This window comes from Stenella coeruleoalba, assembly GCF_951394435.1.
Source record: "Stenella coeruleoalba genome assembly, chromosome: 1".
Taxonomy (NCBI): domain Eukaryota; kingdom Metazoa; phylum Chordata; class Mammalia; order Artiodactyla; family Delphinidae; genus Stenella; species Stenella coeruleoalba.
The window spans coordinates 110,570,888-110,586,743 of record NC_137169.1 but is presented as its reverse complement, the minus strand read 5'-3'; the positions used below and the strand labels follow the sequence as shown (position 1 = coordinate 110,586,743).

The window sequence follows — 15,856 nt, the reverse complement described above, 5'->3', positions numbered from 1 at the left end:
TCTTTGCTTTCCAGCACAAGATGCCCCAATGCTCATCCTGAGTATTTCCTGCCGACCTGGAACCAACCTTTCCTCCAAGGACCTGGGTGCTGGGAGATCTCACTGTTGTCAAACTGTCCGTTGCTTCTAGGCTTTTTCAGTGCCATTATAAGATTTTTACTTCACTTATTTTTTTTTTATACTTATATCTTCTTTTCTCTTGCTCTGGAAACAATGACTCCTAACGTTTATTATTATACAATATGCCATAGTTTCAAATAATACCAATTCTACTAACATGTACACTACCAAATGAAATGTAACATATCTTTATATCTTTATTTGTCCTTAGGGAAAAACTAACTCTTGCAATATTCTCCCTGTATAAAAAAGTAGACAAACTGCACTTCATCAAAATGTAAAATCTTTGTGTTTCAAAGGACACTATCAGGGAAGCAAAAAACAAACCACAGAATGAGAGAAAATATTTGCAAATCTTATATGAGATAGGGAATTTGAGTCCAGTACATTATAAAAACAAAACAAAAAACAAAACAAAACCCTCTCACAACTCAACAGTAAAAAGGCAAATAACACGATTAAAAAACAAGGAAATAATTTGGAAAGACATTTCTCCAAAGAAAATATTCAAATGGCCAATAAGCACATGAAAAGATGTTCAACATTATTAGCCATCAGGGAAATGCAAATCAAAACCACAACAAGATACCATATCACACCCACCGTGACTGCTACAGTCAAAAGACAATAAAAAGTGTTAGTGAAGATGTAGAAGGACTTCCCTGGTGGTCCAGTGAGTGGGACTCCGTGCTCCCAACGCAGGGGGCCCGGGTTCCATCCCTGGTCGGGGAACTGGATCCCACATGCATGCTGCAACTGAGAGTCCGCATGCCACAACTGAGACCCGGCACAGCCAAAATATATAAGTAAATAAATATTTTTTTTTTTAATGTAGAAAAATTGGAACCCTCATACATTGCTGGTGGGAATGTAAAATTGTGCAGCCACTGTGGAAAATAGTTTGGTAGTTCCTCTCAAAGTCAAACACAGAGTTTCTATAAAACCCAGCAATTCCATTTCTAGGTATACACACAAAAGAATTGAAAATATTTTGTCCAAAAACTTGTACACAAATGTTTACAGCAGTACTGTTCAAATAGCCAAAAAGTGGAAACAGCCCAAATTCCATCAGCTAATGAACAGATAAACAAACTGTGGTATATACCTCCAAGAGAATATTATTAGGCCATAAGAAGCAAAGAAGTACTGATACACGCCACAACGGGGATGAACCTACCTCGAAAATATTACGCTAAGTGAAAGCCACTAGTACACAAAAGGTCACATATATGACTCCGTTTATATGAAATGTTCCGAATAGACAAATCCATAGAGACAGAATGCAGACTGGTGGTTGCCAGAAACTGGGTGACGGAGGAATGCTAATGGGTAGGGATTTCTTCGGGGGTTATGAAAATGTTCTAAATTAGATAGTGGCTATGTTCTATGAATACAACTTTACTCTTTAAAAGGGTGAATTTTATGGCACTTGCATTATAGCTCAATTAAAAAAAAAAAAGTTTCCGCACTTGTTCCCTAGAGGCCCAAAGAGAACTTCAGTTACCTTGACCCTGCCCCTCCGTTCTTCTCTTAATTTTACCGGGAGCTCGGGGCGGTGGCAGTGCGCAGGCGTCTTTCTGCGTCGGAAGGCGCGGAGGGGCTTCGCCCCGCCCATGCAGGATGACTCCTCCCATTCCCCGGTTTGCCCCGCCTCCCTCGTGCGCGGGGACGTGGGCTGCGGCGAGTCAGCCGGCGCCAATCCCTGCTTGCGGCCCAGGTTAGGTTTCCGCAAGTGTGCTTAGCCGCCACCTGGAGCCTGCCAGCGCGTGGGCGCTCGGGAATGAGCAGGACTAGGGGCGCGTTACTGCCTTTCCCCACATAATCGGTTCAGGCAGCACCCCGTCCTGGGAGCTTTCTGCCAAGCCCTACAGGGAGCGGTCACCAAGCATCGCCGGGGGGCTCCTCCTGACACTCCCTGTCCCTGCGCGCGGGGAAAACTGCAGCCCGGCTGCGGGGTAGGGATGAGGCCCTAGAGCAGGCGTGGGCAGTCTGTCAAGGGCCACACGGTAAATAGTTTATGCTTTTCAGGCCATATGGTCTCTGTCACAACTACTCAACTCTGTTTCTGTAGTACAGAAGCAGCCATAGACAGTATGTATAGGAATGCCCGTGGCCTGTTCCAATAGAACTACTCATGGACTCTGAAGTCTGAATCCCATACATGTCATGAAATAGTCTTCTTTTGATTTCTTCAGCCATGTAAAAACATAAAAACTATTCTTAGCCACGGGCTGTAAAAAGACAGCGTGGTTTGCCTACGTCAGTGCCTTTTTACACTGGTAAAATACAGTGCCCGGTATTTGTCAAGGACACGTGGCCTAAGTAGCCCGGGGAATCCACAGACGCAAAGCTGAGACCATTGCCTTGGTCTGAGGATGGGGTGAGACAGTTCTCTGATTCCACCACCCTCCCACTCCAGCGTCCAAAGTCTCAGGGACAAGACTCCTCAGAAAGGGAACTCACCACCTGAGGACCAACCTATTTGATCTTGGCAAATTTCTCATAATTCCATTTTATTTTATTTCACTGGATTTTTTTTGGGTAGGGTAGGAAAACAATTCTTTTAAAGTGCATTTTACTTTATTTTTAATTGTGGTAAACGGAAAACCTAATTCTTTCGGATCCAAACTGTGTGTTCTTGCAGCTCTCAATTTCTAGCACTAGTTATGTAGCCTCTGTGACAAAGCTGGTTCAAAGAGCTACGACTCTGGAGGGCAGCGTGCCAGGCCCAGCCACCTGGATCGGCCTATTGGAACAGAAGCCCCTCCTCTCACTGTCCTTGCTAAAGTGCAGCTGCACAAAAGCAGGCATCAAACAGGGACAGCTGACATATTACACTCAGTATTTGTGTGTTTGCAGAGGGAGACTTGGGGACAGGACTTAGGCCAGCGCTTTTCAGTAGAAATATAACGTGGCTGATATGTAATTCTGCATTTTCTAGTAGCCAAATTTACAAAAGTATATTCATCTTAATATATTTTATTTAACCCAATACATCCAAAATAGTATTTCAACATGTAAGCAATATAAACAATTATTAATGAAATATTTTTTCTTTTATTTTTTGGCTGAGTCGCTTGCGGGAACTTAGTTCCCCAACCAGGGATTGAGAACCTGGGCCCCAGCAGTGAGAGTGCCAAGTCCTAACCACTGGACCGCCAGGGAATTCCCTGAAATTTATTTTATTTTTGATGCTAAGTCTTTAAAACCCGGTGTGCATTTCACACTCACGGCACATCTTGCTGCAGACCAGCCACATCTCAAGCGCTCACTGGGCACATGCAGCTGGCGGCTACCATATTGTACAGCACAGATTTCGACCAAATGAAACAGGGATTGTGTGTGCCTCTAGTCTGTTGGTGACGCTGAACTGGGTTTGTTGGTGGAGGGTGGGACAAGGTGTATGTTTTGGAACAGAAGGGTTAGCCATAAGGACCCAAAATTGGTGATGGAGTGCGTTCCCAGACCTCTCAGGTTGGGGAGAGGGGTTGGAAGGGGAAAGATAACCCAAGGGAATGTAGTAGAATTTTTTGAGGACCCACAGCTTAAAACAGGGGGAGGGGTTTTAGTTCTAAGACAAGCAGCAGTTTCAGCATTGCAAGCTTTTAGATGATTAACTTTTTTTTTTTAACCTATCTTGAATCATAGTTTTATTTATTTATTTAAAAAATTTTTTTCTTTTTCTTTTTGGCCACACAGCTTTCGGGATCTCAGTTCCCCAACCAGGGATTGAACCCAGGCCACAGCAGTGAAAGCGCAAATCCTAACCACTAGACCACCAGGGAACTCCCTGATGATTAACTTTTTTTTTTTTGCAGACGCACAGGCCCAGCGGCCATAGCTCACGGGCCCAGCCGCTCCGCAGCATGTGGGATCCTCCCGGACCGGGGCATGAACCCGCATCCCCTGCATCGGCAGGCAGACTCTCAACCAATGCGCCACCAGGGAAGCCCCTGACTAACTTTTTTGACGCCTCATTTAGGGGCCAAGGACAGGACTTTTCCCTTTTGATTCCCCCATCCCTCTGCCACCACGTGCATACGTGCACTCTGAGCCCTGCTCCAAGACGGGCCTCAGTCAAAGTCTCCCCAGAACCTGAGGGGCCCCACCCTGGGCTGCTATTTCTGGGAATATAGAACTAAGAGTGGGTAAAATCGGGAACGTTTGAGGTGGGGGGCTGAGTGGCCGCACCCTTATCAAAGCCAGCCAGTGAGGGGAGAGGGAGGTTCCTTTAACCCAAAATCAAACCTCTGTTTTGCCCGGTTGAGACCCTTCCCCAGGCCCCAACCACACGTGAGTCTGTGGAGATGTTTTGGCTGTCCACAGGGGTAGCATTTGTGCCTCTGTCCACTTCGGCCATTTGAACCAATCCCTTGGGTCCTCTGGCTCCCCAGAGAGAGCAGTGGGGGCCCTGCACTCAGGGAGTGAAACTGGGACAGGATATCCACAAGCACAGACAGACATCAGTCATCAGGGGTTTTCCAAGGACAAGGATCACACGGGGTCACCTGAGAGGAAAAACACTGAGGTCCAGACACTGAGCTCAGGCCACATGGTCAGGGCAGGAGCGCCTGTGGCTCCGGGCGGGTGAAAATGTCTGCGGGAAAAGCAGTTCCACAGACAGACAGGGAAGCGAATATTGTAGATGAGAAAGACAGAGCCAGATGGGCTCTGGCCACATTTATTACAAAATAAAGATTACAAACCTGGTATAGAAGAGATCCCTGACGGCGGCTGATACACCTGCAATAACCCCACCCCACAAAGTCCCTCCCTCAGGCACACTGGTGTGGAGGCTCTCAGATGCGAAGGTCCCCGGCCAGGAGGGCACTGTACCGGGCAGGTGTGAGGGGCAGGTAGGCGCCCCCAGCCTGGTCCAGAATGTAGAGGGGGTCGGACAGTGCGCTTGGGTCAAAGCCCTCCTTTGCCATCCGAACCTTCTGCTGCTTGAAGGTCTCTGTGGTGGCCAGTGACTCCTGGGGAGGGGGAGGGGTCAAAGGGGGCTGAAGGAAGGGGTATTCTGCCCCAGTGGCTCAGGGAAATCGCCTGAGTTTCGTTAAGGGGCAGGTCTGGGGGGAGGGGGGGATGAGGTCAGGGTTTAGGGGAGGGGGTGACAGGGAAGAGAAGGGGCCAGGCCTGGAGGATGGAGGGGGTGAGAAGCATGTGTCTGGGAAGGAACTGTTCTTTCTCTTCACAGAATGTATTACGTGGGGGTCCCTTTGTGGGGTTTGGGAGCCACTGACTGCTGCAGATATACGGGGTGAGGTAAAGGGTCAGGGCAGGAGTGGCTGGTTACCTGAAGCCTTAGGAATCGAGGCCGGGCATAAGGTGGCAGGTTCTCGGAAACACGGACGTAGAGCTGCACAAGGTCCAAAGAGTGGGGGGGACGCAGAACCAGGGCTGCCATCCCAGCCCTGCCTTCGTGCCCTGGTGGGCGTGGGGGGCAGGGTCAGCCGTGGTAGCTGACCACCACGAGGCCTCATGCTCCCTGCGCCCAAGGAATACCACTTCAGGGTGGTGGGCCGGGTCCCCGCCGCCCCATGGCCGGGCACCTGGCACAGTGACTCCGTAGACGTTCACCTCCTGAAGAAAATCCAGGGCCTCCAAGGCCTCAGCCACCTCGGTCGTGGCCACATTCTCCCCCTTCCACCTGCCAGAGAGCAGAAATTGGAAACTGGGAGTCAGGGGTCAGGGCCTAATGAGATTGGTGGGGAGAGAAAGAGGTCAGGGATGAGGGCGAGGTGCCAGAAGGTCTTGGGGAAGACGTGTTTAGGAGGCTGGAGATGAGAGCTTAGGTGAGAAGCTGGGTTGGGGCAGATTAGGGAGTGGAGGTTTAGAGGGTTTGGGTCACAGAGACGGGATGCCCAGGAGAGAAATCAGAGAGTTGGGGGCAGATACCTGAAGGTGTCTCCAGTACGATCGTGGAAGCGAAGAAAGCCTTGGTCGTCGCAGACCAACAGGTCCCCAGTGTTGAAGAAAACATCCCCAGGCTGGAAGACATCCTTCAGCAGCTTTCCCCGGGCCAGCTCTGGCCCCCCAGCATAGCCCAGGAATGGTGACTGCTGGTTCACGGGGGCCACCAGCAGCCCTGGCTCACCTGGTAGAGTCACTGGGGTCAGGGGGCCGCCGCCCACCACACTCTCCAAGTCCAATCCTCCTCTGCCAGCCAGCTCCACCACCCCTACCCACCCCGCCTGGACACAAACCTGGAGATGTGGCCACACAGAGCCCCTGGGTGTTCCGAATCGGCTCCCCTGTGGTGACATCATAGCGAATCAAAGAGAAGGGGAAGACATGCTGGGGGAAGGGAGACCCAGGCACTGGGTCATTTCAGTTGCACGAGCCCCCTCCCCAGCAGCCCCCCAACGTTCCACAGGTTCTCCAGTTTCCTCCTGTAACTCACCTTGTAAAGCCAGGAGGCGCGCCCCACAGCACCCCGCTGTCCTGTGTAGTTGAAAGTGGCCACGTTGCCCTCTGTCAGTCCATACGTCTCCAGCACCTGCAGGGGCCCGAAGCGCCTCACAAAGCGCTCCCAGGTGTCTGGTCGCAGCCCGCTGCCCACCACCAGCCGGACCTTATGTCCATGTTCTGCCTTGCTCTGAGACAAGTGGGGGGAGGGGCAGGAGCTTCAACACCAAGATGCCAGCTCCCCCAGGTGCAGCCCTGTCTCCCACTCTCCTTGCACCACTTCCACCGTGACCTCCTTGAGGTGCCCTAAGCACCAGAATCCTACCAGCCCAGGCTCCTTACCCTCCCTTTCCATTTTCTTCTTGCTTCCTCTCCCTCTAACTCCCAGACAACCGTTTCAGTGTCCCCTGCCAACTGCCCATCTCCCTGCCTTCGTGGCTCTGCCCAGGATCTGTGCCCACGCACCGGCGGCTGGTTCACAAGGTATCGGCATAATTCCCCGATGTACTGGAACACCGTCACCCCGTGCTGCTGGCAGTCCTCCCAGAACTGACCAGCTGAGAACTTGGACTTCAGCACCACTGTGGCCCCTGCCAGAATCAGAGAGGGTGAGGAGGAAGGAAGGAGGTGAGGTTAAGAGCTGGGGGGTGGGGGGTCACGTGAGGAGTCCTGACCCCCTCCTTCTCAGGCATCAGCCGTCACTGTACTGTAGTTCCCCGGAAAGGCCTGGCTGTGACATTCACACTTTCCAAAGGCCAAGTTGGCCCTCATCCTTTCCCACCGTTAATGCCCTCTCCCTACCTCCCATCCCCAAGCAGTCCATCGTCTGAACCCTGCCCCCAAGCCACAACCCTCTTCTCCATTTGCCTCTTCCTGGGCTGACAGTCATGGCCCTCCCCTCCCCTGGCGCCTGGAGTTCTGTGAACTGCATGGCCGCCCTAGTTGCTCAGCCTGTAGGTCTATGCAAGTGACGCTTCTGCATTGAACCAGGAGCTCCTGGAGAGGAGGCCCTGCCTCCTTCCTCTGGATTCTCTACCCTGAAGGACTGAGGAAGCATCCCCAGGTGAGCACACCACAGTAGGTACTTAATAAATGTTTGCTGGCATAAACATCTGCCGGAGGGCTGAACGGGGGGTTGGGGTGGGGGAGACTGACCAATGCCCAAGCATCCCACGATGCCCAACAGGGAGCCAGACATGTGGTAGAGTGGGAGGGCAAGGTAGATCACATCCTCCTGGTGGGCGCCGCACAGCTGGTAGAATCCTTGGCATTGCAGGACCTTCAGATGACTGATCCGAGCAGCCTTGGGGAGGCCTGGGGGGAGCGGGAGATCAGGGGAAGGGTCTGAGCTCCAAGGCTTGTCTCCCGCTTTGGCCCTGTTGGGTTTCCCACAGAAAGTGGCAGAGGCAAGGCTGAAACTAAGAAGGCAGGCCAGGTCGTCCTAGAAATGTGGTAAGTTCGGAGAGGTGGGGAAATGAAGAGGGGTGGGAGGGTTGGCGAGACAGAAAATATGGCCGCTGGGATCAGCCTCCTCTCTGGGGGCTTTGGAGAAGTGGACTACGAGCTGAGGAGGTCACAGTTCCTATTCCCAGGCCCCTGCCTTCCTTGTCTTCAGTTTCTTGGAGGTAAATATCGTGTCCAGCCCTCACCTGTGGTGCCAGAGGTGAAGATATACAGGCACGTGTCCATTATGTTCTGGGGGGCAGACAGGTACCCGGGCACTGGCCCATCCACTTCAGCGGAGGCCTCAGCCAGAAAATCGGTGATCCCAGCAGGATGGGTTTCAGAGCCTGCAGCCCACAGGTGGAGCCCCATGGCTCTCAGCGCTGGCAGGTCAGGCTCCAGGGACTCCAGGAACTCTGGATGGGGCGGGAAAGCATAGCTCCACAGCTCTACCGCTACCCAGAAGCCTTCCCCACACTTTACTCCATTTGTTCCCCCACCCCCACCTCGCAGAGCTCCCGAGTGAGGCTGAAGAGTACGGTACGGACGCGCCATCATGGGTCTGGGACCTGGAGCCCAAGTCTTCGGAAATCCTTGGGAAACCAGTGACCCAGCTTTATCCCTTCGCGAACCCAGAGACCCGTCTCCTCACCCTTTCCGAACCCCTGGCCTCCTTCCCAGCCCACTCCTTCTTTGCGCCCCTCCGACACGCCCCTTTCTGTGGCTGGCCCCGCCCCCGTCGGTCGAGCGCTCCAGCCTTACCTGGCGCCAGCACGAGCGCGCGAGCGCCGCAGCTGCGGAGACAGTGCAGTAGGGGACCCCGGCGCAGAGCGGTGGGCACAAAGGCCACACGCAGGCCGGCCTTGGCCAGCCCGAACCAGAGCCACAGGAACTCTGGGCAGGCAGGGAGCAACAGCGCCACGATGGCCCCAGGTGCCAGAGGGGCCGCGCCATCCCCTTCCCGCACGGGCCGCGCAGCTCCGCTTCCGGCCGCCGAGTCTCGTACGCCGTGCACCGCCCGCTCGCCTTCCCCGGCGCCCCCCGCGCCGCTGTCGCCGCCGCCGGGCCCCCCGTCCCAGCCTCGCGCGCGCAAGAAGGCGCGCGCAGCCCGGTTGCTCTGGCGCTCGGCCTCCGCGTAGCTAAAGCGTTGCGCGCCGTGAATGAGAAAGGTGTGCGCGGGGCGCTGCCGGGCCAGCTGCGCGAGGCGCCAGGCCAGGCTGCAGCCCCCCTCTGGACCTTCCGGGTCTGCGGCAGCCGCGGCCAGGGCGCGCGCTCGAAGGGCCCGTTTGCAGCGTAGGGCGCGCACAGAGAAGGCCAAGTCTGCCGCGAGCCAGCGCAACTGCGGCCATAGGCGCAGCTTCAGCAGCAGCAGCGGCAGCAGCAGCAGGGGTAGCAGCAGGAGGGCGGCCATCGTGCCCGCTTCCTCGACTCGGCCCCGTCTGGCCCCAGCCGCTCGCAGACTGCCCAGATACTCCCTTCTGAAAACCTGGGGCCGCTGGTTCTAGTGCTTAGACCTCTCCTTCCCGGGAGCGCGCGCGCTGGCACTCGCCTCTTCCCACCCAGCCCCCCACCTCCCTCCCCACGGGCGGAGAGCAGAGGCCCGGGAGGAGTACTAGTGGGGGGCGGCCCCGCACGCCCGGCCCTCCCCACAGCTACGCTCCGCCCTAGGCGCGCTCCCTCCCGGACGACTCGCAGCCCGCACCCTACCAGGTCCTGGGCGGTGCTCACGCCTTCTGTTAATCCCAGGATCGGGGCCGTTTTAGGTTTTCTCCTCAAGGGAGGTCTAGACATCTGGCTGGACTTTGGACCCCCGGCCAGAGAGCCAGGGCACTAGGATCCAAGTCCATCTTTCCCTTTCTTCCCGTTTTCACCCGTGACAGGAGGGTGGCACTGCTCTCCCAAAGAGACTGAAGAACTCGGCCCCTTGCCCACATGGTGCTCCAAGTCCCCGCACGAAAGCCGGAGCTATGCCCTCCCTCCAGCCGCCAGGAGCAGCAGCAACCCCAGCGGGGTGGGAGCCGAGAGTGAAGTAGGGGAAAGGTGGAGGCCCAGACAGCCAGATTTCTGGAGGGGCCACGGCGGAAGCCCCTCCCCTTGGGCAAAGGTACAATAACTGGGGCCAGCCAGCTAATGCTTTCCATCCTAGTTTTAATTGCGGCAGAGAAAACTGGGGAACGAGCGAGGAAGGAAAAAAGGCCTCCGGGAGTTGAAACGTTCAAAGGAAGGAGTAGCAGCTTTGAGGGAAGGGAGAACCTGGATTCTGTAAAAGACAAATTTGCAGGCTGAACAGGAGGAGCTGTCTGCAGTCGGCCCAACTTCACTCCTCTCTCCTCAGCCTGCCCCTCACAACCTCCCAGGACAGCAGGGGAACAAAAGCATAGCCAAGGAGCTCTTTTCTGCTGGTACACATGGATGGGCAAGTGGCCAGACTGTGGAAGAGAGTTCTTTTTCCCAGGTATCTGAACTCTCTCCCTCACCCCCAAGCATTTAATCCTCCAGTAGTTGGTAAGCACAGAGTATGACAAATACCGGCTTTTGGAAGCCTCTGGTTTCTTGAGAGATGGGTAAAGACAAACAGCCTTTTGGGAGGTGGTGCCAGCATCAGTTTCTGCCTGGCCAGGTCAGCGCCTGGCCTGCACAGCCAGTGGCAGCCAGGATGGGGGCAGAGAAGCAAAAAGGTTGGGGCAGTAAAGCCAAGCCTTCTGCTCCAGACATAGAAGGAAGTGGGCAGGAAGAGAGAAGGGGAAGCTGTGAAGGGGGGGGTGCCCATTAAATCAAGACCACCTGTACGGGCACAGGGTAAGTGGGGGCAGCAACTCCGGCACAAAAGAGGTTCTGGCTTGTTTTATTGTCATTTAAAAACAACTTTTAAAATGCGATTATCTCTGCCAACAAAAAGAAAGAAAACAAAGACAGAACCAAGGAAATGTGACCATTTGACAGTTCTGTGGAACATGTCTCTGGGACTCCCTGGGCTCTGGCCCGACTTGAGGTGCCAGCTTCAGGCCAGCACAAGCCTCCAGGTGGGGCTGTGGCCTCCCTCTCAGGTTCCTTCCCAAACACTTGTGGCATCTGGCCCATGGAGAGGAAAAGGCGACTTGACCATGTCACAGATTAAATGCCCACTTCATACTGGCGTATGGAGGGCAGCTATATAATGCCTGTTCAGAGCAAATCAAGACCTGAAGGGGGAAGTTGGAAGGGGCACCCACACAGTTTTCACTCTCATCCTAGCCTCTCTGGCCAGCTGCCCCTCTGCCATTTCTCTTCTCTACTGAAACACTTTTGGGGGAAGCTGGGGGAGGGGGCAGGAGGCTGAAGACTTCCACCACAGTCCAGGTTTTGTACAGCCTCTGGTTTCAGTGGGAACCCCACTATCAGTGGGAGCAGCAGTGTGATGCGGCTGGAGGCCCCAGAGAGGAGGGAGGAGGGACTGGGGGGCTGCATGGCAGCTTCTCAGGCTGCGCTGAAGGAGGCAGCTCGTCCTTCTCCCAGGGTGAGCTCTGGGATGGGGACAGGGTGTTGCCCCTACGATCTCCCCAGCCCCTATTAACCTCTGATTCACCAAGGAGGGGAGGGCAGTCCAACTGGGGGTGGAATGGGGAACACAGGGCCTCAGTCACTGTCAGACCCCACTGCAGAGGACCCCTTCCGTTTCCGCTTGGTGGGCTTTGGTTTTGTGTCTTCTTCCTCCTGGAAGAGATGGAGGGGAGGGAATCACTAGCCTGGGCAGCGGCTGGCCCCAACTCTACCTGCACCCCAACTCTCCTTTTCCTCCTGTGCATGGCTTGCACGGCCAGGGGTCTCACCGAGGCACTGCTGGAGCCTGACTCTTCCTCAGCATTGGGGGGCTGTGTGGCATTCTTTCGACTTCGGGGGCTGGACAGAGCTGCTTTTCGCCGGCTCTTGGGTGGCTTGGTGGAAGAGTCCTCGTATTCCTCGGCCAGGGAGAAGAGATCGCTGAACCTAAGGGAGAGAACAGGCTCTCAGAGGGTGGGGGTCCTGGCCCCATGGCCATCCTCCCATCCTTTTCTCTGACCCCATGCCAGGGTCTCCATTTGTTCTCAACTCCATGGTCTTGCTGGTCACTAAGTTTGTGTCCCCAGCAGGCCACCCTCACCCAGGCCTTCTCCCACTACTTCCCAAGGCCCAAAGTGCAAGGAGCCTCACTTCATCTTGTGGGCTTCGTCACAGCTCGCCTGGACGTGCTGCAGAGCCTGCAGAATTGGGGTCTGGCTGAAAACTAGAGGGAGGGAAAACAGGGAGGGAGGAACAGTGAGGTGTCTGAGAGCTGCCCCACCCGGATCCACGGATGGTGTGAGCCAGGGCAGTGCCATGCGCTCGGAGAGGGCAGAAAGCATACAGTTCTGCTTGGTGTTGGTCAGGTTGAGACGCAGGTTGTCCAAGTGCTCTAGGATCTGCTCCAGAGTCAGCTGGGCCAGCTTGCTGCTGGAACTCCTCAGGCTGCAGGGAGGTCACAAGAGCCAGAGTCTGAGCTTGGGGTGACGGCTCCAGGAGAATGAGACACCCTCCCCCACTGAGGTCCCTCCTTAAGGCAGAGGCAGCCCATATGGAGAAGGGGATAGGAGGGCTGGGAGGGCCCGGCAGGGTAAGGGAGGTGTGCCTGGAACAGGGACCAAAGACAGGGCACTAGGAAAGGAGGGGAAGGGGCCACAGTGGTCCTGCACGCCAGGTAGCTTCACACCACTAGATGTCGCCCACAAGCCAGGCAGGGACCGAACTGCACGGCCCTGGTGCCGGCCTGTGGACAGCGGGCAGCCCTGGCATGGAGGGTCCCACCTCTGCCTCTTGCGCGGAAGGCTGTTGTTCTTGATGAGCAGGGACTTGATGTGCTCAGCCAGCAGCTCGTCGTGCTTCATGCACCAGTGCCTCAGGATGCTGGTGGTGAACTGGTCGTCGGGATGGCAGGGCCGGCTCAGCACCATCTTCACCATCTCCTCGCTGGGCCTGGGGGCGAGGGGAGCGGGGCGCCCTGCTCACACAGCTGGCCACAGGAGCCCCTGGAGCTCTCCCACTGGCTTTTTCCCCAGACCTCGGCCTCCCCATCCCTGCACCACCCCCAACTTGCGGCAGCTTCCTACTCTCACATCCCTCTCCTCCTTCTCTTTGGGCCAAGGAATGCCTGGTTTCATCCTCTGCGGAAGCCAGGAGACAAGAAGTGAGACTCTTCAGCTTCTGTGACAGTAGAAGGTGCGTGTGTGCGCGTGCATGTGTCGGCAGGGAGGCCCACTAAGTCTCCCGCACTTTGCCCAGGACAGTCAGGAAGTCGGCCAGGCAGGTAGGAGGACAAGTGTGTGGTGTGTGCGTGCTCCCCAACCCCTGCCCCACTGGGTGGGTGGGCCACCCTGGTGTCTAGCCCGAGGAAGGTACAGGGGAGGTGGCGGGAAGCCACAGCCCCCACGCAGCCCTCCAACCTTCCCGCCTCCTTTAGGAAGCGCTGGACCGTGTCTACTCTCCCAGCCAAGAGAAGAGAAAAGGTGGAAGGAAGGCAAGAAGGTAGGAAGGAAAAGATATACAGCTGTGGCCCCATTTATCTGGGGCTTCTGGAAAAGTGCCTGTGATGGAGGGAGGGGCCTCTGCCTTCTCGCCCTCTCTGCCCCACCCCTGGCAGGGAGCACGGGGGTCCAGCTGGCCCTGCTTTCCGCAGGTTGAGCGAGGGGATGGTGTCTGACCCCCCTACTCTGACCCTTCCTCCTCTTGGATTAGCCGCGTGGTGGCCTCAGGAGCACGGGGGAGGGGAGCAGGAGCCACCGGGGATTAGAACTGCTGTGGCAGCAGGAAACGGGGATGTCCGGCCCCCACCTCTGAGGGCAGCTCCTGGTGGGCAGGGGGGTAAAGTCGAGAGGAAGCCCAGATCCCAAGGGAGCTGCTTATTTGTAAATCACTTTGGGGGAAGGGTAGAATAAGCAGATGTCAACAATAGGAAAAAACACGGCCAGAGGAGCAGGACAGGAGCCCTTTATACGGCAGCATCTCTTGGTATGTTGAGATTGAGGACTAAAGAGCCCCCGAGGGTGGAACTCACTTCTCTCTTCGGAGCTGAAGCAGTAGGCAGGACAGGGCCTCTGGGTGCTCTGTGGGGGAGGGGAGAGGCTGTTCAGAGGAATGCAAAATTCCAGGAAGAAATCCTGGCACCTCTCCCATCCCCCAACCAACAGCCACTGCAAAGAGCAAAGATAATCAGCAAGAAACCAGGAAGAGCAGGCCCCTAACCCACTCCTCCAAAATCCTGAGCCCCCTGAGCCCCAGTCTAGCACCTGGCTCAGAGAAGGCCTGCAGGATACACCTAAAGGGCAGAAGCGACTGACCGGGAGCCTGCCTTTTCGCACTTGGCACTTCGGCGGGAAGGGGGACGGCAGATCTGGGCTCATCTAGAAAGGAGCTCAGAGGCCTAAGCCTTGCAGCAGCTGGACTGGGAGTGCCCTCTCCCTGCCGTGTTCCACACCCACAACCCGACTCACCTTTGTACTTGAGGTGCTGCAGGATGGGGATTATGGTCTCCAGGGGGATGTTGTGGGCCAGGAAGAGCTGCCAGGCACAGTACTGCTCAAAGGTTTCCCAGTCCAGGCTCTGGACTGAGGAGACAGAGAAGAGATAACCTCATTCATATTCTCAATCTCCCTCTCTCTCTCTCTCTCACATACACACACACACAGACAGGGCTAATCCACTATCAGCACCCCTGGCAGGGATGGTATAGGGGTGGAGACAGTGATCCTAAGACTACAGAAACTTTCCCTTTCACACAAAGCATAGTTCCAAAGCCTTCTCATACAGCTTCTGTAGTCCCATCAGCCTTGAGGCTGGAGGACCAAGGGACTTTCACAGAGCAAAAAACAGATCCAGACAGACATTGCCTGAGGCCACACGGCAGGGTGGAATGACATTCTATCTCATTCTCGGCCCCGGAACCAGCTTTCCTGTTACTAGAAAATACACAGGGCTGCCACCCCTCTCTCTTCTCCCTGGGCACCTCAGGGCTTTGCTCACTTACTGAGTATATTGAGGACTGAGTCTTTTCGAAACATGACCAGGTTCCCCATCATCACATGGCAGACCAGCTCCTGGAGCTAAGGGGGAGAAGAGGAAGAAGGCAGAACCCATTTGGTTCTAAAAGAGGCCAGGAAGCTAGTATGGAAGCAGAAGCAGGAGGGCTCATTCAGGGAAAAAACCAGAGGAAGTGAAAACCTAGTCTTAAAGGAATGGGGAGGAAATGGCACATGACGGATGCCAGGGGCTTTGAAGGATGAAGGGGACTGGCAAAGGAGCAACTGGCTTCAGTGGTAAACACAGGCCTATTCGGAGCAAAAATAGTTAAGAAAAACTACCCCTTGTGTCCTGATGGCGGAGGGAGAACAGGCAGCTTCTCTACTTGGATGTAGTCTGGGCCTCTGAGCCATCCCAGCCTGTGCTGAGGGAAGGGCCGTGGGGGGCGGGATTACAGGTGCGGGTAGGAAAAAAGCAAAGGAGGAAGGGCTCTTGAGTGCTACGCTTCCCCATCTATGAATGGGGCAAATGAGCAGAGAGAAGGAGCAGAAACGGGACCCCAGCTGAGGCCTGAGAAGGGACACAGGCCAAGCTACAGCCTCGTAGGGACCTATGCATGATAGAAAGGTCAAATAGAGATGGTCTAACCATTTTCATTCTGAGCCAAGGGGAAGACAGACTGAGAGCTTAAAAACACAATCCCCTCGGCTTCCCGGAAGAACGGGAGTGCCCCCAAAATGTGGACAATAAGGGGAACTCCAAGCAGGACTGGCATGGCCCCCGCTCGCCTCCCAGGGGCTCCGCTTTCCTTCCCAGCCCCCAGGGCCTAAGGTGCACAGAGCTGCAGCCAGGAGCAGGGTGCCTGAGAACACAGGCT

General features: G+C 55.5%; 2 protein-coding genes across 7 annotated transcripts in view; both read right to left on the bottom strand.

Annotated features, from left to right (window-relative positions):
- Positions 1-4,535: 4,535 nt before the first annotated feature.
- SLC27A3 (solute carrier family 27 member 3) lies at positions 4,536-9,849 on the bottom strand. 4 transcript variants are annotated; one of them, XM_079922908.1, is made up of 10 exons: positions 8,734-9,849; positions 8,178-8,387; positions 7,684-7,842; positions 6,994-7,118; positions 6,524-6,718; positions 6,327-6,417; positions 6,019-6,217; positions 5,673-5,770; positions 5,417-5,547; positions 4,536-5,096 (listed from the first exon to the last, which is right to left on the bottom strand). In XM_079922908.1, the coding sequence occupies exons 1-10, from the start codon at positions 9,380-9,382 to the stop codon at positions 4,920-4,922; spliced, it is 2,034 nt and encodes a 677-aa protein (XP_079779034.1). In that variant the 5' UTR covers positions 9,383-9,849; the 3' UTR covers positions 4,536-4,919. The 4 variants fall into 4 exon arrangements, with proteins under 4 accessions (XP_079779034.1, XP_079779036.1, XP_079779035.1 ...); XM_079922910.1 differs by having other exon boundaries at positions 6,019-6,110; positions 6,327-6,374; XM_079922909.1 differs by having other exon boundaries at positions 6,524-6,619.
- Positions 9,850-10,032: 183 nt separating this feature from the next.
- INTS3 (integrator complex subunit 3) overlaps positions 10,033-15,856 on the bottom strand; it is a 39,957-nt gene continuing 34,133 nt past the window's right edge. For 2 of the 3 annotated variants that reach the window (XM_079911523.1, XM_079911524.1), the window contains exons 23-30: positions 14,987-15,062; positions 14,454-14,567; positions 14,018-14,066; positions 12,772-12,939; positions 12,335-12,435; positions 12,142-12,214; positions 11,781-11,937; positions 10,035-11,664 (exon numbers count right to left, since the gene is read on the bottom strand). In XM_079911523.1, coding sequence (XP_079767649.1) covers positions 11,587-11,664; positions 11,781-11,937; positions 12,142-12,214; positions 12,335-12,435; positions 12,772-12,939; positions 14,018-14,066; positions 14,454-14,567; positions 14,987-15,062 — 816 coding nt within the window. In that variant the 3' untranslated portion in view covers positions 10,035-11,586. Of the gene's footprint in view, positions 11,665-11,780; positions 11,938-12,141; positions 12,436-12,771; positions 12,940-14,017; positions 14,067-14,453; positions 14,568-14,986; positions 15,063-15,856 lie in introns of all 3 variants that reach the window. The other variant, XM_079911522.1, reaches the window with a different exon arrangement.

Coding starts and splice junctions, on each gene's coding strand:
- SLC27A3 (XM_079922908.1), bottom strand. CDS start 9,382: ATGGCCGCCCTCCTGCTGCTACCCCTGCTGCTGCTGCCGCTGCTGCTG. Junction 8,388..8,733: donor CGCGCTCGTGCTGGCGCCAG/GTAAGGCTGGAG, acceptor CGCCCCATCCAG/AGTTCCTGGAGTCCCTGGAG. Junction 5,097..5,416: donor CTCGATTCCTAAGGCTTCAG/GTAACCAGCCAC, acceptor CCCCCTCCCCAG/GAGTCACTGGCCACCACAGA.